At 44.2% G+C, this 27,741-nt stretch overlaps 1 protein-coding gene across 10 annotated transcripts in view; it reads right to left on the reverse strand.

Moving 5' to 3' along the window:
* Nucleotides 1–27,741, reverse strand: part of LOC129869534 (exocyst complex component 2-like) — a 196,599-nt gene that overhangs the window by 108,135 nt on the left and 60,723 nt on the right. For 9 of the 10 annotated variants that reach the window (XR_008761965.1, XM_055944014.1, XM_055944016.1 and 6 more), the window contains 7 exons: nt 26,220–26,301; nt 25,148–25,250; nt 22,885–23,003; nt 10,585–10,704; nt 6,897–7,021; nt 6,670–6,738; nt 4,852–5,009 (listed from right to left, as the gene is read on the reverse strand). Coding sequence is in view for 9 of the 10 variants with exons in the window: in XM_055944014.1 (XP_055799989.1) it covers nt 4,852–5,009; nt 6,670–6,738; nt 6,897–7,021; nt 10,585–10,704; nt 22,885–23,003; nt 25,148–25,250; nt 26,220–26,301 (776 nt within the window). In the remaining variant the exon portion in view is untranslated. The remainder of the gene's footprint in view (nt 1–4,851; nt 5,010–6,669; nt 6,739–6,896; nt 7,022–10,584; nt 10,705–22,884; nt 23,004–25,147; nt 25,251–26,219; nt 26,302–27,741) is intronic. The other variant, XM_055944020.1, reaches the window with a different exon arrangement.

Below are 27,741 nucleotides of genomic sequence, written 5' to 3' on the forward strand. Positions count from 1 at the left end.
CGTTCTTCTCTAGGAGACAGAACGCGTCTCCTTCCTGAGTGGTATGATGGCTGCGTGGTCCCATGGTGTTTATACTTGCGCACTATTGTTTGTACAGATGAACGTGGTACCTTCAGGCATTTGAAAATTGCTCCCAAGGATGAACCAGACTTGTGGAGGTCTACAATTATTTTCTGAGGTCTTGGCTGATTTCTTTTGATTTTCCCATGATGTCAAGCAAAGAGGCACTGAGTTTGAAGGTAGGCCTTGAAATACATCCACAGGTACACCTCCAATTGACTCAAATGATGTCATCTATCAGAAGCTTCTAAAGCCATGACATCCTTTTCTGGAATTTTCCAAGCTGTTTAAAGGCACAGTCAACTTAGTGTATGTAAACGTCTGACCCACTGGAATTGTGATACAGTGAATTATAAGTGAAATAATCTGTTTGTTAACAATTGTTGGAAAAATTACTTGTGTCGTGCACAAAGTAGATGTCCTAACCGACTTGCCAAAACTATAGTTTTTTAACAAGAAATTTGTGGAGTGGTTGAAAAACAAGTTTGAATGACTACAACGAAGTGTATGTAAACTTCCGACTTCAATTGTACATATAGGTTCACATATATATTTCGTAAAAATCCAAACAACTTCATAGATCTTCATTGTAAAGGTTTTAAACACTGTTTCCAATGCTTGTTCAATGAACCATAAACATTTCATGAACATGCATCTGTGGAACGGTCGTTAAGACACTAACAGCTTACAGACGGAAGGCAATTAAGGTCACCGTTATGAAAACTTAGGACACTAAAGAGGCCTTTATACTGACTAAAAAAATACCAAAGAAAGATGCACAGGGTCCCTGCTAATCTGTGTGAACGTGCCTTAGGCATGCTGCAAGGAGGCATGAGGACTGCAGATGTGGCCAGGGCAATAAATTGCAATGTCTGTACCGTGAGATGCCTAAGACAGTGCTACAGGGAGACAGGATGGACAGCTGATTGTCCTCGCAGTGGCAGACCACGTGTAACAACACCTGCACAGGATCGGTACATCCGAACATGGTACAGGGTGGCAACAATAACGGCCCGAGTTACACCAGGAACGCACAATTCCTCCATCAGTGTTCAGACTGTCCACAATAGGCTGAGAGAGGCTGGACTGAGGGCTTGTAGGCCTGTTGAAAGGCAGGTCCTCACCAGACATCACCAGCAACAACGTCGCCTATGGGCACAAACTCACCATCGCTGGACCAGACAAGACTGGCAAAAAGTGCTCTTCACTGATGAGTCGCGGTTTTATCTCACCAGGGGTGATGGTCGGTTTATCATCGAAGGAAGGAGCGTTACACCGAGGCCTGTACTCTGGAGCGGAATCGATTTGGAGGTGGAGAGTCCATCATGGTCTGGGGCGGTGTGTCACAGCATCATCGGACTGAGCTTGTTGTCATTGCAGGCAATCTCAACGCTGTGCGTTACAGGGAAGACATCCTCTTCCTTCATGTGGTACCCTACCTGCAGGCTCATCCTGACATGGCCCTCCAGCATGACAATGTCACCAGCCATACTGCTCGGGCCATTCCCCAAAATAAATGTCCGGGAACTTGCAGGTGCCTTGGTGGAAGAGTGGGGTAACATCTCACAGCAAGAACAGGCAAATCTGGTGCAGTCCATGAGGAGATGCAATGCAGTACTTAATGAAGCTGGTGGCCACACCAGATACTGACTGTTACTTTTGATTTTGACCCCCCCTTTGATCAGGGACAAATTGTTTCATTTATATTAGTCACATGTCTGTGGAACTTGTTTAGTTTATGTCTCAGTTGTTGAATCGTATGTTCATACAAATATTTACACATGTTAAGTTTGCTGAAAATAAACACAGTTGACAGTGAGAGGACGTTTCTTTTTCTGCTGAGTTTAGTCTGGGTAGCCATTTGATTAGCTGTTCAGGAGTCTTATGGCTTGGGGGTAGAAGCTGTTGAGAAGCCTCTTGGACATAGACTTGAGGCTCCGGTACTGCTTGCCGTGCAGTAGCAGAGAGAACAGTCTATGACTAGGGTGGCTGGAGTCTTTGACAATTTTTAGGGCGATCCTCTGACACTGCCTGGTATAGAGGTCCTGGATGGCAGGAATCTTCCAGTAATGTACTGGGCTGTATGCACTACCATCTGTAGTGTCTTGCGGTCAGAAGCCGAGCAGTTGCCATACCAGGCAGTGATGCAACCAGTCAGGATGCTCTCGATGGTGCAGCTGTAGAACTTTTTGAGGAACTGAGGACCCACGTCAAATCTTTTCTGTCTTCGAAGGGGGGATAGGTTTTGTCGTGCCCTCTTTACGACTGTCTTGGTGTGCTTGGACAATGATAGGTTGGTGGTGATGTGGACACCAAGGAACTTGAAGCTCTCAACCTGCTCCACTACAGCCCCGTTGATGAGAATGGGGGCGTGCTCGTTCCTCTTTTTCCTGTAGTCCACAATCATCTCCTTTGTCTTGATCACGTTGAGGGAAAGGTTGTCGTTCTGACCTCCTCCCTATAGGCTGTCTCATCGTTGTCAGTGATCAGGCCTACGACTCGTGTCATCAGCAAAATGAATGATTGTGTTGGAGTCATGCCTGGTCATACAGTCATGAGTGAACAGGGAGTACAGAAGGGGACTCAGCACGCACCCCTGAGGGCCCCCGTGTTGAGGATCAGCGTGGCGGATGTGTTGTTACCGACCATTACCACGGCCCATCAGGAAGTCCAGGATCCAGTTGCAGAGGGAGGTGTTTAGTCCCAGGGTCCTTAGCTTAGTGATAAGCTTTGAGGGCACTATGGTTGAACGCTGAGCTGTAGTCAATGAATAGCATTCTCACATAGGTGTTCCTTTTGTCCAGGTGGGAAAGGGCAGTGTGGAGTGCAATAGAGATTGCATCATCTGTGGATCTGTTGGGGCGGTATGCAAATTGGAGTGGGTCTAGGGTTTCTGGGATAGTGGTGTTGATGTGAGCCATGACCAGCATTTCAAAGCACTTCATGGCTACAGACATGAGTGCTACAGGTCGGTAGTCATTTAGGCAGGTTACCTTAGTGTTCTTAGGCACAGGGACTATGGTGGTCTACTTGAAACATGTTGGTATTACAGACTCAGACATGGAGAGGTTGAAAATGTCAGGAAAGACACTTGCCAGTTGGTCAGTGCATGCTCAGAGTACATGTCCCGGTAATCCATCTGGCCCTGCGGCCTTGTGAATGTTGACCTGTTTAAAGGCCTTACATCGGCTACGGAGAGTGTGATCCCACAGTCTTCCGGAACAGCTGATGCTCTCATGCATGTTTCAGTGTTACTTGCCTCAAAGCAAGCATATAAGTAACTTAGCTCGTCTGGTAGGCTTGTGTCACTGGGCAGCTCGCGGCTGTGCTTCCCTTTGTGGTCTGTAATAGTTTGCAAGCCCTACCACATCCGACGAGCGTCGGAGCCGGTGAAGTATGATTCGATCTTATTCCTGTATTGATGCTTTGCCTGTTTGTTAGTTCGTTGGAGGGCATAGCGGGATTTCTTACAAGCTTCCGGGTTAGCTTCCGGGTTTTCCTCCTTGAAAGCGGCAGCTCTACACGTAACCTCAGTGCAGATGTTGCCTGTAATCCTTGGCTTCTGGTTGGGAAATGTACGCAGACACTGTGGGGACGATGTCATCGATTCACTTATTGATGAAGCCAGTGACATATGTGGTGTACTCCTCAATGCCATCAGAAGAATCGCGGAACATATTCCAGTCTGTGCTAGAAAAACAATCCTGTAGCTTAGCATCTGCTTCATCTGACCACTTTTTTTATTGACCGAGTCACTGGTGCTTCCTGCTTTAGTTTTTGCTTGTTAGTAGGAACCAGGAGAATAGAATTATGGTCAGATTTGCCAAATTAAGGGCGAGGGAGAGCTTTGGATATGCGTCTCTGTGTGTGGAGTAAAGGTGGTCTAGTTTTTTCCCCTCTGGTTGCACATGTGACATGCTGGTAGAAATGAGGTAAAATGGATTTATGTTTCCCTGCATTAAAGTCCCCGGCCACTAGGAGCACCGCCTCTGGATGAGTGTTTTCCTGTTTGCTTATGGGCGTATACAGCACATTGAGTGCGGTCTTCGTGCCAGCATCAGTTTGTGGTGGTAGACAGCTATGAAGAATATAGATGAAAACTCTGTTGGTAAATAGTGTGGTCTACAGTTTATCATGAGATACTCTACCTCAGGCGAGCAAAACCTCAAGACTTCCTTAGAAATCTTGAACCAGCTGTTGTTTACAAATATACATAGACCGCCACCCCTTGTCGTACCAGAGGCTACTGTTCTATCCTGCCGATACAGTGTGTCCTGCTAGCTGTATGTTATTCTTGTCGTTGTTCAGCTACGACTCGATGAAACATAGGATATTGCAGTTTTTAATGTACTGCTGGTAGGATATACGTGCTTGTAGTTTGTCTATTTTATTATCCAATGATTGTACGTTGGCTGATAGGACCAATGGTAAATGCAAATCACCCATTCGCCGCCGGACCCTTACAAGGCACCCCGACCTTCGTCCTCGATATCCCTGTCTCTTTCTCCAGCGAATGACGGGGATGAGGAACTTGTCGGGTGTCTGGAGTAAATCCCTCTCGTCCGACTAGTTAAAGAACAAATCGTCTTTCAATACGAGGTGAGTAATCGCTGTCCTGATTTCTAGAAGCTTTTTTTTGTCATAAGAGACGGTGGCAGAAACTGTATGTTCAAAATAAGTTACAAATAATGCGAAAAAACACACACAATAGCACAATTGGTTAGAAGACCGTAAAACTGCAGCCTTTCTCTCTGGTGCCATCATCAATACACTAGAGCGAGGTGTCCATACCTGACAGTGTGTATGACCTGTGTGAGCCAGGGTCCAGTGAGTTCAGTCTTACTCTCCCAGCCCCCATACAGCCTCAGCTCCAGCTCAGTCAGAGTAGAGGGGAGGAGAGCCCCTCTCACCAGCTTCACCAGGCGATGGGTAACCTCCTCAATCATTTTCTATAGAGATATCAAATATATAACACAAACCATTTCAGGAAGTAAAACTACACACAGAAAGAGAGTCTTCGGAAGTTTACCAAAAGTACACTGCTCAAAAGAATAAAGGGAACACTTAAACAACACAATGTAACTCCAAGTCAATCACACTTCTGTGAAATCAAACTGTCCACTTAGGAAGCAACACTGATTGATAATAAATTTCACATGCTGTTGTGCAAATGGAATAGACAAAAGGTGGAAATTATAGGCAATTAGCAAGACACCCCCAATAAAGGAGTGATTCTGCAGGTGGTGACCACAGACCACTTCTCAGTTCCTATGCTTCCTGGCTGATGTTTTGGTCACTTTTGAATGCTGGCGGTGCTCTCACTCTAGTGGTAGCATGAGACGGAGTCTACAACCCACACAAGTGGCTCAGGTAGTGCAGCTCATCCAGGATGGCACATCAATGCGAGCTGTGGCAAGAAGGTTTGCTGTGTCTGTCAGCGTAGTGTCCAGAGCATGGAGGCGCTACCAGGAGACAGGCCAGTACATCAGGAGACGTGGAGGAGGCCGTAGGAGGGCAACAACCCAGCAGCAGGACCGCTACCTCCGCCTTTGAGCAGGAGGAGCACTGCCAGAGCCCTGCAAAATGACCTCCAGCAGGCCACAAATGTGCATGTGTCTGCTCAAACGGTCAGAAACAGACTCCATGAGGGTGGTATGAGGGCCCGACGTCCACAGGTCGGGGTTGTGCTTACAGCCCAACACCGTGCAGGACGTTTGGCATTTGCCAGAGAACACCAAGATTGGCAAATTCGCCACTGGCGCCCTGTGCTCTTCACAGATAAAAGCAGGTTCACACTGAGCACATGAGCACATGTGACAGAGTCTGGAGACGCCGTGGAGAACGTTCTGCTGCCTGCAACATCCTCCAGCATGACCGGTTTGGCGGTGGGTCAGTCATGGTGTGGGGTGGCATTTCTTTGTGGAGCCGCACAGCCCTCCATGCGCTCGCCAGAGGTAGCCTGACTGCCATTAGGTACCGAGATGAGATCCTCAGAGCCCTTGTGAGACCATATGCTGACACATGCACATTTGTGGCCTGCTGGAGGTCATTTCGCAGTGCTCCTCCTGCTCAAAGGCGGAGGTAGCGGTCCTGCTGCTGGGTTGTTGCCCTCCTACGGCCTCCTCCACGTCTCCTAATGTACTGGCCTGTCTCCTGGTAGCGCCTCCCTGCTCTGGACACTACGCTGACAGACACAGCAAACCTTCTTGCCACAGCTCGCATTGATGTGCCATCCTGGATGAGCTGCACTACCTGAGCCACTTGTGTGGGTTGTAGACTCCGTCTCATGCTACCACTAGAGTGAAAGCACCGCCAGCATTCAAAAGTGACCAAAACATCAGCCAGGAAGCATAGGAACTGAGAAGTGGTCTGTGGTCACCACCTGCAGAATCACTCCTTTATTGGGGGTGTCTTGCTAATTGCCTATAATTTCCACCTTTTGTTTATTCCATTTGCACAACAGCATGTGAAATTTATTGTCAATCAGTGTTGCTTCCTAAGTGGACAGTTTGATTTCACAGAAGTGTGATTGACTTGGAGTTGCATTGTGTTGTTAAAGTGTTCCCTTTATTTTTTTGAGCAGTGTATATCTAACACAACAAAGCGTACCTTAAAGTCGTTCTGTCTCTGTCTGGCATTCTTCTTCGATTTCTCCACCTGGCCAGATTTCTCACCAGTCTGTTTAAACAACAACAGACACAGTGCTTGAGGACTGATATAGGTGTGTACAGAGAGTATGTGTATGTGCGTGTGTGTGTGTGTGTGTGTGTGTGTGTGTGTGTGTGTGTGTGTGTGTGTGTGTGTGTGTGTGTGTGTGTGTGTGTGTGTGTGTGTACCTCGCTGAAGAGGCTGCCGTTGACGTAAGAGATCCAGAGCTTCCAGAAGTTGGGCAGCTGGCCAATCACCACGTCCGACAGCTTCTCCACAAACTGCACCTGCTGGGGCGTCTCATAACGCCAAGCTACAACACACACAGGAGACAGACAGGTTACAGACCACAGGCAGACAGGTTACAGACCACAAGCAGACAGGTTACAGAGGGACAAGAGAATGGAGTGGAATAATATAGTGTTGTACATAAAGATACAGTATAATTCACGATGAAGCGTTACAAATCTACATTGTCCACAACACAGGTTGAGAATCGCTGGTAGTGTGTGTATAGACGGCATCCCTAGCCGCGTCCTCAGAGTATACACAGACCAGCTGGCTGGAGTGTTGACAGACATATTCAATCTTTCCCTATCCAGTCTGCTGTCCCCACTTGCTTCAAGATGTCCAACATTGTTCCTATACCCAAGAAAGCAAAGGTAACTGAACTAAATTACTATCGCCCCGTAGCATTCACTTATGTCATCATGAAGTGGTTTGAGGGGCTAGTTAAGGATCATATCACCTCTACCTTACCGGACACCCTAGACCCACTTAAATTTGCTTACCACCCCAATAGAGCCACAGACGATGCAATCGCCATCGCACTGAACACTGCCCTACGGGCCAGCAGTGGGACGGGACCGCAGTGTAGCAGGTGGAAAGCTTCAAGTTCCTTGGCATACACATCACTGACGATCTGAAATGGTCCACCTACACAGACAGTGTGGTGAAGAAGGCGCAACAGGGCCTCTTCAACATCAGGAGGCTGAAGAAATTTGACTTGGCACCTAAAACCCTCACAAACCTTTACAGATGCACAATTGAGACCATCCCCTCGGGCTGTATCACGGCAACTGCACCGCCCACAACCGCAGGTCTCTCCAGGCGGTGGTGCGGTCTGCCCAATGTACCACCGGGGGTAAACTACCTGCCCTCCATGACACCTACAGCACCCAGTGTCACAGGAAGGCCAAAAAGATCAACAAGGACAACAACCACCCGAGCCACTGTCTGTTCACCCCGCTATCATCCAGAAGGCGAGGTCAGTACAGATTCATCAAAGCTGGGACCGAGAGATTGAAAAACAGCTTATCTCTCAAGGCCATCAGACTGTGAAATAGCCATCACTAGGCGGCTTCCACACGGTTATGTAACCCTGAACCTTAGAGGCTGCTTCCCCACTTACATAGACTTGAAATCACTGGCCACTTAATAATGGAACACTAGTCACTTTAATAATGTTTGCATATTTTGCCTTTACTGATCTCATATGTATATACTGTATTCTATTCTACTGTATTTTAGTCTATGCCACTCTGACATCCTAATATTTAAATATTCCTTAATTCCATTCTTTTACTTTTAGGTTGTGTGTATGGTTGTGAATTGTTAGATATTACTGCACTGTTGGAGCTAGAAACACAACCGCAATAACATCTGCTAAACACATGTATGTGACACATTTGATTTGATTTAACTTGATATATTGTTATACTGTACTGTAATCAAAACAAACTTTATTTGACACATGTGCAGACCTTACCGTGAAATGCTTACTTACAAGCCCTTAACCAACAGTGCAGTTCAAGAAGATTTAAGAAAATGTTTACCAAATAAACTAAAGTAAAGAAAATGTAAGTAACACAATAAAATAACAATAACGAGGCTATATACACGGGGTACCGGTACCAGGTCAATGTGCGGGGGTACAGGATAGTCGAGGTAATTTGTACATATAGGTAGGGGTGAAGTGACCCTGCATAGATAATAAACAGTGAGTAGCAGCAGTGTAAAAAAACTAATGGGAGGGTCAATGTAAATAGTCTGGTGGCAATTTGATAAAGTTTTCAGCAGTCTTATGGCTTGAGGGTAGAAGCTGTTAAGGGGCCTTTTGGTCCTAGACAAATTGAGCTCCCGAGTGGCGCAGCGTTCTAAGGCTCTGCATCTCAGTGCTTGAGGCGTCACTACAGACACCCTGGTTCGTATCCAGGCTGTATCACAACCGACTGTGATCCCAGCGTCGTCCAGGGTTTGGCCGGTGTAGGCCATCATTGTAAATAACAATTTGTTCTAAACTGACTTGCCTAGATAAATAAAGGTTAAATAAAAACAAAAAATATAATATATATATATATATAAACTCAGCAAAAAAAGTAAACGGCCCTTTTTCAGGACCCTGTCTTTCAAAGATAATTCGTAAAAATCCAAATAACTTCACAGATCTTCACCGTTCCACTGTTTCCCATGCTTGTTCAATGAACCATAAACATTTAATGAACATGCACCTGTGGAACGGTCCTTAAGACACTAACAGCTTACAGACGGTAGGCAATTTAGGTCACAGTTATGAAAACTTAGGACACTAAAGAGGCCTTTCTACTGACTAAAAAATACCAAAAGAAAGATGCCCAGGGTCCCTGCTAATCTGCGTGAACGTGCCTTAGGCATGCTGCAAAGAGGCATGAGGACTGCAGATGTGGCCAAGGCAATAAATTGCAATGTCTGTACTGTGAGACGCCTAAGACAGCGCAACAGGGAGACAGGACGGACAGCTGATCGTTCTCGCAGTGGCAGACCACGTGTAACAACACCTGCACAGGATCGGTACATCTGAAAATCACACTTGCGGGACAGGTACAGGATGGCAACAACAACTGCCTGAGTTACACCAGGAACGCACAATCCCTCCATCAGTGCTCAGACTGTCCGCAATAGGCTGAGAGAGGCTGGACTGAGGGCGTGTAGGCCTGTTGTAAGGCAGGTCCTCACCAGACATCACCGGCAACAACGTCACCTATGGGCACAAACCCACCGTCACTGGACCAGACAGGACTGGCAAAAAGTGAAAGTGCTCTTCACTGACGAGTCGCGGTTTTGTCTCACCAGGTGTGATTGTCGGACTCGCGTTTATCGTCGAAGGAATGAGCGTTACACCGAGGCCTGTACTCTGGAGCGGAATCGATTTGGAGGTGGAGGGTCCGTCATGGTCTGGGGCGGTGTGTCACAGCATCATCGGACTGAGCTTGTTGTCATTGCAGGCAATCTCACACTGTGCATTACAGGGAAGACATCCTCCTCCCTCATTAGGTACCCTTCCTGCAGGCTCATCCTGACATGACCCTGGCATGACAATGCCACCAGCCATACTGCTCGTTCTGTGCTTGATTTCCTGCAAGGCAGGAATGTCAGTGTTCTGCCATGGCCAGCGAAGAGCCCGGATCTCAATCCCATTGAGCACGTCTGGGACCTGTTGGATCGTAGGGTGAGGGCTAGGGCCATTCCCTCCAGAAATGTCTGGGAACTTGCAGGTGCCTTGGCGGAAGCGTGGGGGAACATCTCACAGCAAGAACTGGCAAATCTGGTGCAGTTCATGAGGCGGAGATGCAATGCAGTACTTAATGCAGCTGGTGGCCACACCAGATACTGACTGTTACTTTTGATTTTGACCCCCCCTTTGTTCAGGAACACATTATTCCATTTCTGTTTGTCACATGTCTGTGGAACTTGTTCAGTTAATGTCTCAGTTGTTGAATCTGGTTTTGTTTATACAAATATTTACACATGTTACGTTTGCTGAAAATAAATGCAGTTGACAGTGAGAGGACGTTTCTTTTTTTGCTGAGTTTATATAGTGTAGCTAGTGTTACTCACTGCTGGGGCGGGGGGTACGCAGACTGCACCCCCTCTTCAGAGAAGCTGTGTCCCTGATCCTACTGAGGGCCGACGGGCGAGGGTCCCCCTCTAGATCCAGGGCTATGGCCCCCAACCCCACTGAGATGGCGAGATAGAGGGAGAGAGGTAGAGAGAGAGAGCAAGACAGACAGACAGACAGACAGACAGACAGACAGACAGACAGACAGACAGACAGACAGACAGACAGACAGACAGACAGACAGACAGACAGACAGACAGACAGACAGACAGAGAGAGAGAGAGAGAGAGAGAGAGAGAGAGAGAGAGAGAGAGAGAGAGAGAGAGAGAGAGAGAGAGAGAGAGAGAGAGATGAACCCACAGGATCAAATACTTGAGAGATTAAATCAACCGTTTTCATAATAACTCCACATTCCTCAATAATCTCAGCAGGCTTTCACACCAAACACTCCCCTCCTCCTTTCTTTATTTGTCTTCTGATCCATCTCTCCTCTTGCCTGGGCGATAGAGAGAATGCCCCGTTGTTTCAGAGTGATGAGCGAGAGAGGAGGAGGAGAAGGGAGCAAAGGGGAGCTGAGGAGAGGGCAGTGGGTTTGTACAAGGCAGAGGTGAATTCGGTTTAGCTGGGCAGAGTGTTGTCTGTTGGATCTGGGTCAGATTACGCTGGCCTGATCAGGCCACTCACTGCGCTCCAGCCTCCACTAGATGGGGATAGAGAGCTACAGTGCTGCTCTCCACTAGATGGGACATCACTAGTTACCACAGCCACAAAGTCAGTAGGCCCGCCAACTCAATCAATCAGATGAGGGAGTGTATGCTGGCTCAGAAAGCCCGCCTACCTGGCCAATCAGATGAGGGAGAGTGATGTTGCGTATTCCGGTTCACGGTAAATGCCTCATTTTCGAAATGGCAAATCTCAGAGTCGAGTTCAAGTTTGAAGACCAAATAGAAAAATACAATATATGACCATTAGTACGTGGACACCTGTTCATCGAATATCTCATTCCAAAATCCTGGGCACTAATATGGAGTTGGTACCCCTTTGCTGCTATAACAGCCTCCGCTCTTCTGGGAAGGCTTTCCACTAGAAGTTGGAACATTGCTGCAGGGACTCGCTTCCATTAACACTTTTCGGGTTACTATATGATTCCATATGTGTTATTTCATAGTTTTGATGTCTTCACTATTATTCTACAATGTAGGAAATAGTAAAAATAAAGAAAAACCCTTGAATGAGTATTTGTGTCCAAACTTATGACAGGTACTGTATATATACTATATACACACTACCGTTCAAAAGTTTGGGGTCACTTAGAAATGTCCTTGTTGTTGAAAGAAAAGCACATTTTTTGTCCATTAAAATGACATCAAATTGATCAGAAATACAGTGTAGACATTGTTAATGTTGTAAATGACTATTGTAGCTGGAAACGACTGATTTTAATGGAACATCTACATAGGCATACAGAGGCCCATTATCAGCAACCATCTCTCCTGTGATCCAATGTCACTTTGTGTTAGCTAATTCAAGTTTATCATTTTAAAAGGCTAATTGATCATTAGAAAACACTTTTGCAATTATTTTAGCACAGCTTAAAACTGTTGTTTTGATTAAAGAAGCAATAAAACTGCCCTTTAGACTAGTTGAGTATCTGGAGCATCAAAGTTTATTTGTCACGTGCGCCGAATACAACAGGTGGAATGCTTACTTACAGGCTCTAACCAACAGTGTAAGAAAGGTATTAGGTGAACAATAGGTAAGTAAAGAAATAAGAACAACAGTAAAAAGACAGTGAAAAATAACAGTAGCGAGGTCTCTCAACATTTGTGGGTTTGATTACAGGCTCAAAATGGCTAGAAACAAAAGTACTTTCTTCTGAAACTCGTCAGTCTATTTTTGTTCTGAGAAATTAAGGCTATTCCATGTGAGAAATTGCGCAGAAACTGAAGATCTCGTACAACGCTGTGTACTACTCCCTTCACAGATCAGCACAAACTGGCTCTAACCAGAATAGAAAGAGGAGTGGGAGGCCCCAGTGCACAACTGAGCAAGAGGTCAGTGAGCTTGGTGAATCCCCCAGATTGAAGGGCTGCAGGCTGACTGTGCACAAGCACTAACCAAACCCTTCCATCTACAAATGTTAGTAAACTACAAGGTGAGTCAGATAAGAACCCTCTAGAGAAGCACACAATCTTTCATACACACACATTTATACACACATACAGGGCCTTCAGAAAGTATTCACCCTATACTTTTGCACATTTTGTTGTGTTACAGCCCAAATTTAAAATGGATTACACTGATCTACACACAACACACAATATTAACGTCAACGTGGAATTTGTTTTTAGAAATTAATTAATAAAAAAATTAAAAGCTAAAATGTCTTCAGTCAATAAGTATTGAATATAAACAACATTGTAGTTACTCCACAATACTAACATAACACACTACTGAGTACCACTCTTCATATTTTCAAGCATGGTGGTGGCTGTATTATGGTATGGGTAAGCTTGTCATCGGCAAGGACGTCATCGGCAAAGACGAGGGAGTTTTGACTTAAATCGGCTTGAAAATCTATGGAAAGACTTGAAAATGGCTGTCTAGCAATGATCAACAACCAACTTGCATTTGTACTCTTCAGCCATTTAGCACAGCATTTGCCAAACTTGCTCCTGGGGTCCCCCCTGGGTGCACGTTTTGGTTTTCGTCCTAGTACTACACCGCTGATTCAAATAACCAACGCATCATCAAGCTTTGATTATTTGGATCAGCTGATTTAGCAGACGCTCTTATGCAGAGCAATTAAGGTTAAGTACCTTGCTCAAGGGCACATCGACAGATTTTTCATCTACTCTGCTCGGGAATTTTCTTCCACTTTGGCATTACAGAGTATTTTGTGTAGATCGTTGACAAAAGATGACAAATCAATTTTAATCCCAATTTGTAATACAACAACATCTGGAAAAAGTCTAGGGATGCGAATACTTTCTGAAGGCACTGTATGTTTGGAAGTACATATTTAAGCATACACACAACCCGCACGCACAAAGACGCAAAGCAATGGGCACACAGACAGACAGAGATTCTGCACATATGGAGCTGCGTTCTCTCTTTCTCTCATTCCTGGCCATGTTCCCATCTTTTTTTATAGAGAGAGGGATCAGAGCTGTTGCTGTTGATACAGGTGTCGGGTGAACCCTTTCCCATGGTGTCCAGTATGTGTGTGTGTGTGCCTATTTATATAATTAATATGAGTTTGGGGGGGGCTAAAATGATGAAACATTAAAGCTTTAAACCTCTCACTAAAAGCTTCACTCATACATAAATTATACTTAAACCCAAAATGGTTCTCCAGTACATTATTAAGAAAGACTCATCTGTTGCTCAAAAATTACATTTTTGCCTTTATACAGATTACAACTTCTCTCTAATTGAAAATAAAATGTTGTTTAAAGTATCGCCCTTTCTTGAACAAGCCATACAAATCTGGTTACAATTTCAGTTTTATCCTCCAGAGAAGATAGAACAAATATTACAACAAATGTTATGGTTAAACTCAAATATACTGATTAATATGTTTTAATATATTTACTAACGATATTATGAATATAAACGGTGGACTTGTCACATATGCAGCTATCGAAAATATATGAGAATGTCTGCTCAAAAGAAACGTATAACCAACTGATCGCAGCATTACCACAAAAATGGAGGAGGCAAGTGGAAAAGGGAGAAGGTAGGGAATTGCCATACATTAAAGATACAAATTGGCTGAAAGGAACTGGCATAAATAAAAAAATATACCAGTTTCATTTGAGGACAAACATGTTGATACAGTAGCTGCGCCGTACAGGTTGCAAAATAAAAGGGAAGAGAATTTTGATGTACCGATTCCATGGCACATGGTTTATGAACTGGTACAAAAAACAACACTTGATTCAACACTTATGAGTATTTCAATTTAAATGATTATACAAAATTCATGCCATCAACAGAATGCTATATTCACGGGGCATACAACAATCTCAGCACTGTAGATGTTGCTGCGACGAGACAGAATAACTAGATTATTTATTCTGGTATTGCCCCTATGTAGCTTGTTTCTGATCACAGGTTCAGGAATGGTTAAAAAATTACAAAATTCACTTAAAATGAACTCTACAAATAGCAGTGTTGAGCGATTTGGAAAGCCATAGTCAGTCAATAAATAATATAATAATACTCGTAGGAAAGGCTTTCATCTTTAGTTTACAATCTGTGGATTCTATATGATTAGAAAGGTTCAAAATGTATGTAAAACATCACAGCACAATTGAAAAATATATGGCACATGGAAACCAAACGATGATGGTCTATGGTGATAGGTGGGATGGGCTGAGAGTGGCTGAGGGGCGGGATTAAAGAGCTCATGTTTGGTCATGTATTATTGTTATGTGATTGCTTTATATAAAAGTATGCAAAATGTGTATGTAAAATGTATTTGTAAAATGTAACAGAAAAGCTGTAAAAAACAAACAAGATATGTGTCCTCTGAAGAAGGGGGGTGGTGGATGGGTTAATTTAAAAAAAAATACATATATATATATATATATATTTTTAAAGCTGATAAATTAATTTGTAGCCAGCCAAATTGTTCGGGGCTGCCCTGCTGCTGAGGAGAGAGAGAAAGTGAGAGAGGAGCCTTGACCTAGGCTAATGTTGATTGCGAAGATGGAGGCCTTTTTCATTGAAGTAAAACAAAAGTTAGAGAGTATGCCTATAGTGAAAAGCCTACAAGGCAGGGCTCCAGACTGCAACCATTTAGTTGCCTTTTGCGACCCTTTGTCTTGGCTGTGCGAGTTAAAAAATATGTATTGGTCGCGTCGGTGCTGGCCACAAAATTATTCACCTCACTAAAAACGTCCTATTTTGGTCAATGATTTGGTCAAACAGTAAAGTAGGCTACATTATCCTCATGATTCCTGTAATGAAAGTGTCTGCCGGCCCCTGTACCCGTTTTGCTGGGGCCTGTTTTTGTGTCGAGCGAGCCACTCTCCCTCTTCCTTTCCCGGGGTGAAAAAATGCTCTGGGAGAAAGAAAGTTTTCTGTTTGTATAACATTTTAAAACCCTATTGCTGGAAAAACACAGTTATCTTGTTGTCACAGATGTAGAGAGAATGTTCTCAGCTTTCTGTAGGTATTTCTCAACTCTCAATTATAAGTTCAATAGCAACTATTTTACAAGGATATTTCATATGGCTTTGAGATACGGAGTGAGTGAAATGCGCATTGGCCATTGCGATTGCATAGGCCTCATTGGACGGTAAGCTACACCAACAACATTTTTTGGTACATTTAATATAATGTTAAATTAATACACGGTTACTATGAGTGTGTATTATCTTTAGAGTAAGTGATCTAGCTAATGTGTTTTGAGTTTCCACTTACTCATGTGGTGAATAAATAAATAAACTATGATATTACAGCACAGAAAGATGCAGGAAAATTAATCTCTATTGAAAAATATATATAGCCCTATTTTAATAGTAAAATAACAACAGTAGCATAATTGTCTACACAAAAAGCATGACAATCACTGGATTAGGTTGCAATTATAATGAGATGATGAAACAACTTAATTCTTCAATACCATCTCAGTAGTCAATTCCACGTTTTAATAAAGCACTGTGAATGACTTTAACTTCTTTGGGGTAGGGGGCAGTATTTTCACGTCCGGATGAAAAGCATGCCAAGAGTAAACGGCCTGCTACAAAGCCATAAAAGCTAGAATATGCATATTATTAGTAGATTTGGACAGAAAACACTCTGAAGTTTCTAAAACTGTTTGAATGATGTCTGAGAGTATAACATAACTCATATGGCAGGCAAAAACCTGAGAAAAAATCCAATCAGGAAGTGGGAAATCTGAGGTTGGTCGATTTTCAACTCAGCTCCTATTGAAGATACAGTGAGATATAGGTAATGTTGCACTTCCTAAGGCTTCCACTAGATGTCAACAGTCTTTAGAACCTTGTCTGATGCCTCTACTGTTTAGTGGGGCCGAAGGAGAGAGGAATGAGTCAGAGGTATGCCGGCAGCCACGAGCTGACCATGCGCGTTCACATGAGAGTTTGCTGCCGTTCCATTTTCTTTTCTGAAGACAAAGGAATTCTCCGGTTTGAACATTATTGAAGAATTATGTTAAAAACATCCTAAAGATTGATTCAATACATCGTTTGACATGTTTCTACTGACTGTTACGGAACTTTTTGACATTTCGTCTGCTTTTAGTGAACGCGCTTCGTGACTTTGGATTTGTTTACCAAACGCGCTAACAAAAGTAGCTATTTGGACATAAATGATGGACATTACCGAACAAAACAAACATTTCTTGTGGGAGTCCTGGGACTGCATTCCGACGAAGATCAGCAAAGGTAAGTGAAGATTTATAATGCTTTTATGACTTTTGTTGACTGCATAATATGGCGGCTATATTTGTGTCTTGATTGGGCTGTGAGCGCCGACCTCAGATTATTGCATGGTTTTTGCTTTTTCCGTAAAGCTTTTTTGAAATCTGAAACAGCGGTTGCATTAAGGAGAAGTGCATCTAAAATTCCATGCATAACAGTTGTATCTTTTAGCAATGTTTATTATGAGTATTCCTGTAAATTGATGTGGCTCTCTGCAAAATCAAAGGATGTTTTGGAACTTCTGAACGTAAGGCGCCAATGTAAACTTTACCGAACAAAACATATATGTATTGTGTAAAATGAAGTCCTATGAGTGTCATCTGATGAAGATCATCAAAGGTTAGTGATTCATTTTATCTTTTTGCTTGTTGTGAATCCTCTCTTCGGCTGAAAAAATGGCTGTGTTATTCTGTGAATAGGCACTCACCTAACATAATCGTTTAGTTTGCTTTCGTCGTAAAGCCTTTTTATTTCGGACACTGTGGCTGGATTTACGACAAGTGTATCTTTAAAATGGTGTAAAATACATGTATGTTTGAGGAATTTTAATTATGGGATTTCTGTTGTTTTGAATTTGGCGCCCTGCAGTTTCACTGGCTGTTGAAGAGGTGGGATGCTAACGTCTCACGTACCCTAGAGCGGTTAAGATGATAGGCCTACTCTTTTTTTTTCTATTGTGTGATGCCGCAAAAAATTGGGTCCGACCAAATCACGGGCTGGTGCAACCAGTGACACCAGGGGAAAATGTTAGTCTGGAGCCCTGCTACCAGGGGAATGTCCTCCGTATGGAAACATTTTAATACTGTAGTGGACAAATATGAGAAGAACGTCGGCGTTTATTGTAGGCCTATTTATTCATCCAAACCAGTTCTTTAAATATGCATAACCTGTTTTGCTTCATTCTGTTGAGACATTTCCATTGGCTAAGTTAATTTTGATCTACTTTTTAATTGTGTGCTCCATATTTAGTTTAAGTAGACCTCTTGTAAAAAAAGATATATATATCATTAACCTACTGCTGTCATTTGTTGGGTATGGTAGGTACTAGACTTTATTGGTAAATGCTGAAATATAACCTGTTCAACACTTTTGTGAAGGTTTAAACCAGTTTGTGTTTTGTTTCATTCTGTTGAGCAATTTTCTTTGGGCAAAATTAAGTTCCAACTAATGTTGTGTTTGCCGCAATATAATATCCTGCTTGTATATTGACCTATAAACAATGGCTTGACTTACTTTTGATATTACCCTAATAAAGTTTTTAAACTTTAATGACAGTTTGGTGTGGCTATTAGCCTATTATATGAAGACAATGCGCACCAGCGCTCCAACTGACTTAGATAGTTGAATTTGAGGAGAGGAAGAATGCTTTAGGCCTACCAGAGTTCATCCTCTAATTTAACAATTTAATACTTATCTTTATAAAAAATATTCGAATAGAAAATTAACAAATTAGCCTTCTTCTGTACACCTATATCTGCATGGCAGACGCAGTAGCCTGTCTAACAAGTACAAAGAAATTGAACTCAAGTGCATCCTGTTTCCATTAATCATCCCTTCTAGAACTTGATTGGAGTCCACCTGTGGTAAATCCAATTGACTGTACATGATTTGGAAAGGCACACACCTGTCTATATATGGTCCCCTAACTGACAGTGCATGTCCGAGCAAAAACCAAGCCATGAAGTCAAAGGACTTGTCCGTAGAGCTCAGACAGGATTGTGTTGAGGCACAGATTTGGGGAAGAGTACCAAAAAATGTCTGTAGCATTGAGGGTCCCCAAGAACACAGTGGCCTCCATGATTCTTAAATGGAGTAAGTTTGGAACCACCAGGACTCTTCTTAGAGCTTGCCTCCCATCCAAACTGAGCAATCGGTGGAGAAGGGACTTGGTCAGGTAGGTGACCAAGAACCCAATGGTCACTCTGACAGAGCTCCAGAGTTCCTCTGTGGAAATGGAAGAACCTTCCAGAAGGACAACCATCTCTGCAGCACTCCACCAACCAGGCCTTTATGGTAGAGTGGCCAGACGGAAGCCATTACTCAGTAAAAGGCACATGACAGCCCGCTTGGAGTTTGCCAAAAGGCACCTAAAGGACTTTCAGACCATGAGAAACAAGATTCTCTGGTCTTATGAAACCAAGATTGAACTCTTTGGCCTAAAAGCCAAGTGTTAGGTCTGGAGGAAACCTGCCAAAATCCATATAGTGAAGCATGGTGGGGCAGCATCATGCTGTGGGGATGTTTTTCAGCGGCAGGGACTGGTTGACTAGTCAGGATCGAGGCAAAGATGAACGGAGCAAAGTTCAGAGAGATCCTTGATAAAAACCTGCGCTAGAGCGCTCAGGACCTCAGACTGGGGAAAAGGTTCACCTGCCAACAGGACAACGACCCTAAACACATAGCCAAGACAACGCAGGAGTGGCTTTGGAACAAGTCTCTGAATGTCCTTGAGTGGCCCAGCCAGAGCCTGGACTTGAACCCGATCTAACATCTCTGGAGACCTGAAAATAGCTGTGCAGCGACGCTCCCAATCCAACTTGACAGAGCTTGAGAGGATGTGCAGAGAAGAATGGGAGAAACTCCCCAAATACAGGTGTGCCAAGCTTGTAGCGTCATACCCAAGAAGACTGAAGGCTGTAATCGCTGTCAAAGGTGCTTCAATAACGTACCGAGTAAAGAGCCTGAATACTTATGTAAATGTAATATTTCCGTTTTTTTGCAAACATTTCTATAAACCTGTTTTTGCTTTGTCATTATTGGGTATTGTGGGTAGATTGATGAGGGGGAAAAAACAATTTAATCAATTTTAAAATAAGGCTGTAACGTAACAAAATGTGGGAAAAGTCAAGGGGTCTGATTACTTTCCGAATGCACTGTAGACATACGGAAGCAACTGACGCCTACAGAAGGCGAGGTCAGTACAGGTGCATCAAAGCTGGGACTGAGAGACTAAAAAACAGCCTCTATCTCAAGGTCATCAGACTGTTAAATAGCCATCACTAACACATTAAAGGCCACTTTAATAAATGGAACACTAGTCACTTTAATCAAGTTTACATATCTTGCATTACGGTAGTCATCTCATATGTATATACTGTATTCAATACTATTCTACTGTATCTTAGTCTATGCCGCTCTGACATTGCTCGTCCATATATTTATAAATTCTTAATTCCTTTCCTTTTCTTAGATTTGTGTGTATTGGGTATATGTTGTGAAATTGTTAGATATTACTGCACTGTCAGATAGAAACACAAGCATTTCGCTACACCCGCAATAACATCTGCTAAACACGTGTATGTGACCAATAAAATTTGATTTGATTTGACTGCTAGCGCTGCACTGATCGCTGCTATGCTACAAACCAACCAACCACACATCAAAATGTGATTAATTAGCTTCAACCAAAGGCAAATAGAGCTAATTCATGTTTTAGGATCATTTTCTGAGGTAATTATGAGTCTTAATAACACCCTAGAATGGGCTTCGGAACCGTCACGTTCTGGACCGGTACATTCCGGAGCATTCCGCTACCCCAGGAATTAAAGAGGAAAATTACATCAGTTACTGTAGACACAACCAATCAATCACAGAGTTAATAGGCCTGCCCTGCCAGGTGTGACTCTGACAATAGGGTGTGTGTGATGATGGTTGTGAGGAGTGAGAGTGGAGCTGGTGGAGGAAGGGTTTGAGAGATACTGGCCTCGGGTGGGAGGGGCTGTGGTTGAGGGATGTTTTTGGGAAGCACTGGTTTCGGGGGCTGGGGTTGGAGGGCGGGGGTGAGGGTGAGGGAAGCGGGGATGTGGTCTACAAGTGTAAATGGCTGCCAGGTATATGTAGAGTGGCTAAGCTCACAAGACAAGACAGGGGGCCAGGAGACAGCTGCTGCTGCATAGTGTGTATCTGTGTGTGCTTTTGATATTCAATGTTTTCTTTAAATAATTCAGTGAAACTGAGTGACTGGTGTCATCCATGTACTTACATATAGTAGGCCTATATACTCTGAGCCCTCACTAAATTCACACATTTGACTTCCTGACTCTGTGTAGACTAACATCTGACTGACAGGTGTCCATGTCTGTTGTGATGTGTAACTAACTCCATCCCGGATATGAGAGAAGCAGCTCCGTGTGAGAGGAGTGGTAGAGACACACACTAAGACCCCATATTCATCACCCTGAGCCCCGGAAACCACTGTTCCCCTTATCATTAGCCCTGTTTATACTCAGGACTCCACTGCGTACGGCAGTCACCACCCACGCAGTGTTCTGTGTCTGGGCTTGTGAATCTGAACATAGTACGTGTGAGCGTCTGTCTATGAGCATACCGTGTGTAAACAGTCAGCTCCAAAAGTATTGGGACAGTGACAATTTTGGTGTTGTTTTGGCTCTGTACTACAGGACTTTGCATTTGAAATGATACATTGACTATGAGGTTAAAGTGCAGACTGTCAGCTTTAATTTGACGGTATTTTCATCCATATCGGGTAAACCGTTTCGAAATTAAAGCACTTTTTGTTCATAGTCCCCCCCACTTTAGGGGACCAAAAGTATTAGGACAAATTCACTTATATGTGTATTAAAGTAATCAAAAGTTTAGTATTTGGTCCCGTATTCATAGCATGCAATGATTACAACAAGCTTGTTGGATGCATTTGCTGTTTGTTTTGGTTGTGTTTCCAATTATTTTATGCCAAATAGAAATGAATGGTAAATAATGTATTGTGGAGTCAATTTTATTATAAAAAAGAATAGAATGTGTTTCTAAACACTTCTACAGTAATGTGGATGCTACCATGATTATACATACACTCTTAGAACAAAATGGTCCAAAAGGGTTCTTCGGCTGTCCCCATTAGGAGAACTCTTTTGGGTTCCACGTAGAACCCTCTGTGTAAAGGGTTTTACATGGAACCCAAAAGGGTTATTCAAATAGGGGACAGCCGAAGAACCCATTTAGGTCCTAGATTGCACCTTTCTAAGAGTGTAGTCCTGAATGAATCATGAATAATGAGTGAGAAAGTTACAGACGCAAAGATATCATACCCCCAAGACATGCTAACCTCTCTTTATTGTAATGGTGAGAGGTTAGCATGTGTGTTTGAGTGTGTGTGTGTGTGTGTGTGTGTGTGTGTGTGTGTGTGTGTGTGTGTGTGTGTGTGTGTGTGTGTGTGTGTGTGTGTGTGTGTGTGTGTGTGTGTGTGTGTGTGTGTGTGTGTGTGTGTGTGTGTGTGTGTGTGTGTGTGTGTGTGTGTGTATGTGTGTGTGTGTGTTCATGGGTTGCTGTACTATTCTTCCTGAGAGGATGGTTTCACATCCACATTTTCCTGCTGGCTGATTTAACAGAGAAACAGCTTAATTGGGGTTAATTGTTCCAATCCATCTGTGCGGCCGCACGCAGTGTGTGTCGGGCCCTGAAACCCAAGTCCAACGCCAAGAGTCCCCCTCTTTCATCTTATTCATACGCTCATGAAAAAATAAACACACTGACTCTGTCAGAACTAGAGATGGAAAAGGGGAGAGAGAGGCACGAGGAGAAAAAGAGCAAGAGAGGAAAGGGGGAGTGTGTTGGGATATGGCAAAGAGAATGCAAGAATTCTCTTAGTCAACCTAACCAGTCTGACTGAAATGGGGAAATAAGGGCTTTTCTTTCTATATTGTTTGTGTGTGTGACTCTGTGTGTGGATCTGTGTGTGTGTGTGTGTGTGTGTGTGTGTGTGTGTGTGTGTGTGTGTGTGTGTGTGTGTGTGTGTGTGTGTGTGTGTGTGTGTGTGTGTGTGTGTGTGTGTGTGTGTGTGTGTGTGTGTGTGTGTGCGCGCGCGTGTGTGTGTGTGTGTCTGTAACGCACCTCTCTGGTCATTGATAAACTCCTCCTTGCAGTTCTGCATCAGACCGAGGATCCACTTGTGCTGGGCATAGATACACTGCCAGGCAGGGTCCCCTGGTGCATGCAGGTCAGACAGATACCTGGAAGGAACACACACAGGTAAGAATTAGAATGTGGGCACAGCACTTCACAGGTGATGTCGTCAATGCTGACACACTCTGGTAAGAAATGGGTTTAAAACAAACACTTCAACATGACACTTCAGATTTAGGTCTAAACCCAGCAACCTCCATCTCCTGTAGCCTTTGCCTTAACCTCATCCCCAAAACATCCCCAAACCCTCATCCCCTCCCCAACTCATCCCCAAAACCCTCACCCCCTCCCCAACTCATCCCCAAAACCCTCATCCCCTCCCCAACGCATCCCCAAAACCCTCATCCCCTCCCCAACTCATCCCCAAAACCCTCATCCCCCTCCCCAACGCATCCCCAAAACCCTCATCCCCTCCTCAACTCATCCCCAAAACCCTCATCCCCCTCCCCAACTCATCCCCAAAACCCTCATCCCCTCCCAGACTCATCCTCAAAACCCTCATCCCCTCCCCAACTCATCCCCAAAACCCTCATCCCCTCCCCAACTCATCCCCAAAACCCGTATCCCCTCCCCAACTCATTCCCAAAACTCTCATCCCCAAAACCTTCATCCCCGCCCCAACTCATCCCCCAAACCCTCCCCAACTCATCCTCAAAACCATCATCCCCTCCCAAACTCATCCCCAAAATTCAACCCCAAAACTCTCATCCCCTCCCCAACTCATCCCCAAAAACCCTAATCCTCTCGCCAACTCATCCCCAAACCCTCATCATCTCCCCCAACTCATCCCTTCCCCAACTCATCCCCAAAACCCTCATCCCCATCTCATGCCTAAAACCCTCACCCCCTCCCCAAAACCCTCATCCCCTCCCCAACTCATTCCCAAAACCCTCCTCCCCTCCCCTCCCCATTCCCTAAACCCTCATCCCCTCCCCAACTCATGCCCAAAACCCTCATCCCCTCCCCAACTCATGCCCAAAACCCTCATCCCCTCCCCAACTCATCCCCAAAACCCTCATCCCCTCCCCAACTCATCCCCAAAACCCTCATCCCCTCCCCAACTCATCCCCAAAACCCGTATCCCCGCCCCAACTCATCCCCCAAACACTCCCCAACTCATCCTCAAAACCATCATCCTCTCCCCAACTCATGCCCAAAACCCTCATCCCCTCCCCAACTCATCCCCAAAACCCTCATCCCCTCCCCAACACTCTCATCCCCATCTCATCACCAAAACCCTCATCCCCTATTCACAGTCCTCTTCCCCACTACATTCCCTGCAAATCACTCAGTACTGTGTGGGATCATCTCAAATGAGTGAGTTACTCTCTAGTCTCTCATTGTGGGCTGACACCATCACATAACAGGCAGACCCGACCAGACCAGATTAATTTGTTCCTTATTACAAGGGAACCTCCAGCCCCCAAACCCCTACAAAACACAACAAGCCAACTATTTGGATTCAAACAGTATTTGTTTCCTTTCAAATTGTTTTTAGCATTCGATTAAGCCAGCCTGGAGTTCCAGATGGGCACGGTTTGCCCATTTGGGACTATTCTGTTGGTTCCATTTTTAAATCAGGCAATTTCTATCAAGAGCAACTAAAATATTTGAAGGGAAACAAATACTATTTGAAACCATTTGAAACCATGTCTGACTTTACTCCACCACAACCCCCACCAGAGACCCCCTAGGTTCCCCCTAATGGGTGTAAGGTAAACAGGAGGTTTGACATGGTGGATGTTTAAAGCCAGCTAGCTCTAATGTAATGTAGGAGGATGAAAGATGGCTGCTGTGATCGTGAGCTGCTCTCTCTGGTTCTGACGGGTCGTTCTGAGTAATAATAAACTATCACAGACCACAACTATGAGGATGGAGGGAGAGGAGGGAGAGGAGTAGAAGAGAACGAGGGAGCAGGAGAAGGGGGAAGAGAGAAAGATGGAGAGCGGAAAAGAGGAAAAAGGAGAGCGAGGGAGAGGGAAATAGAGTAATAAGGAGAGAAAGAGCGACAGACAGATAGTATTTAAGGAGAGACAGGGAAGTAAGAGAGAAAGCGGAAGAGCAAGCAAGGCTTTGTAGACAGGTATACGAGAGATAAACATATAGAAAGTGAGAGAGGGCAGTGAGAATGGCACGAATGGAACACACCGTCTTCCTCACTACAGTACATATACATGAAGTCTACTGACACCTGATGTATCTCTTTTGGTCATGCAAGGTAGATGGTGTCTCCAGTAGCTTGTCCAGCAGCAGACTCCTCAGAGCCCCGATCCTAGTCTCCACCTCAGCATACACTATAGACAGACACACAGAAGGAGAGGATCACACTTACTTGGTTGCAGTACAGTATATGACCCACTGGCTCCAGGTCATCTACAAGTCTCTCCTAGGTAAAGCCCCGCCTTATCTCAGCTCACTGGTCACCATAGCAGCATCCACCCGTAGCACGCGCTCCAGCAGATATATCTCACTGGTCACCCCCAAAGCCAATTCTTCCTTTGGCCGCCTTTCCTGACAGTTCTCTGCTGCCAATGACTGGAACGAACTGCAAAAATCACTGAAGCTGGAGACTCATATCTCCCTCACTAGCTTTAAGCACCAGCTGTCAGAGCAGCTCACAGATCACTGCACCTGTCACTGCAGTGATCACTGCACCTGCCCATCTGTAAATAGCCCATCCAACTACCTCATTCCCATACTGTATTTATTTATTTATCTTGCTCCTTTGCACCCCAGTATCTCTACTTGCACATTCATCTTCTGCACATCTACCATTCCAGTGTTTAATTGCTATATTGTAACTACTTTGCCACCATGGCCTATTTATTGCTTTACCTCCCTTATCCTACCTCATTTGCACATATTGTATATAGACTTGTTCTATTGTATTATTGACTGTACGTTTGTTTATTCCATGTGTTGTTGTTGTTTGTGTTGCACTGCTTTGCTTTATCTTGGCCAGGTCGCAGTTGTAAATGAGAACTTGTTCTCAACTAGCCTACCTGGTTAAATAAAGGTGAAATAAAACAATTCAAATAAAAGAAAAATCTTCGGTTGTGTGTGCGTGTGTGTGTGTGTGTGTGTGTGTGTGTGTGTGTGTGTGTGTGTGTGTGTGTGTGTGTGTGTGTGTGTGTGTGTGTGTGTGTGTGTGTGTGTGTGTGGGTGGGTGGGTGGGTGGGTGGGGCTGGGTTAATACGTTATGGCGTCTGTCAGTTGAGGTGGTGTAGGAGGAGCGTAATTGAATGTCTTTCACTTTATCCTACCTTTTTTAAAGACGGGGACCTCAGTGTTCCCAAACAGAGACTTGGCTTTCTCATAGTCGTTGATCACCACATCATAATCTCCCTGAGAGAGAACACAACAACATAATACTTTATGATTATAACATGTAGAGAGAACACAACAACATAATACTTTATGATTATAACATGTAGAGAGAACACAACAACATAATACTTTATGATTATAACATGTAGAGAGAACACAACAACATAATACTTTATGATTATAACATGTAGAGAGAACACAACAACATAATACTTTATGATTATAACATGTAGAGAGAACACAACAACATAATACTTTATGATTATAACATGTAGAGAGAACACAACAACATAATACTTTATGATTATAACATGTAGAGAGAACACAACAACATAATACTTTATGATTATAACATGTAGAGAGAACACAACAACATTAAACTCTCACTGTAACAATATCACATTGGTTGAATTTTGTAACACAGAAAAAAGCTCATATCTACAGTGGACAGGAACATGTCAAGGTGAGACTCTAGCATTGTAAACTGAATACACAATACACCCTACACACATTCAGGCCTCTGTAGCACCACCTTCTGGATACTGTGCTTGATGATGAGCGACAGGTAGAGAGAGGTGTGTATGCTGTGTGTGTGTGTATATAGAAATGTGTGTGTGTCTGTGTGTGTGTGTGTGTGTGTGTATATAGAAATGGGTGTGTGTGTGTGTGTGTGTGTGTGTGTGTGTGTGTGTGTGTGTGTGTGTGTGTGTGTGTGTGTGTGTGTGTGTGTGTGTGTGTGTGTGTGTGTGTGTGTGTGTGTGTGTGTGTGTGTGTGTATAGATATGTGTATGTGTGTGTCTGTAAGTGGGTGTGTGCATCCGTATGTGTATCTGTGTCCACACGTGTGTGTATGGGCACCTTGTGTATGTTGCGCTCTATGTTGAGCGGCGTGTGTGTGTGTGTGTGTGTGTGTGTGTGTGTGTGTGTGTGTGTGTGTGTGTGTGTCTGTTCTGTATACCTTGTGTGTGTGTGTGTGTGTGTGTGTGTGTGTGTGTGTGTGTGTGTGTGTGTGTGTGTGTGTGTGTGTGTGTGTGTGTGTGTGTGTGTGTGTGTGTGTGTGTGTGTGTTCGTGTATAGATATGTGTATGTGTGTGTCTGTAAGTGTGTGTGTGCATCCGTATGTGTATCTGTGTCCACACGTGTGTGTATGGGCACCTTGTGTATGTTGCGCTCTATGTTGAGCGGCGTGTGTGTGTGTGTGTGTGTGTGTGTGTGTGTGTGTGTGTGTGTGTGTGTGTGTGTGTGTGTGTTCGTGTATAGATATGTGTATGTGTGTGTCTGTAAGTGTGTGTGTGCATCCGTATGTGTATCTGTGTCCACACGTGTGTGTATGGGCACCTTGTGTATGTTGCGCTCTATGTTGAGCGGCGTATGTGTGTGTGTGTGTGTGTGTGTGTGTGTGTGTGTGTGTGTGTGTGTGTGTGTGTGTGTGTGTGTGTGTGTGTGTGTGTGTGTGTG

This window comes from Salvelinus fontinalis, chromosome 14 (genome assembly GCF_029448725.1).
Source record: "Salvelinus fontinalis isolate EN_2023a chromosome 14, ASM2944872v1, whole genome shotgun sequence".
NCBI lineage: Eukaryota > Metazoa > Chordata > Actinopteri > Salmoniformes > Salmonidae > Salvelinus > Salvelinus fontinalis.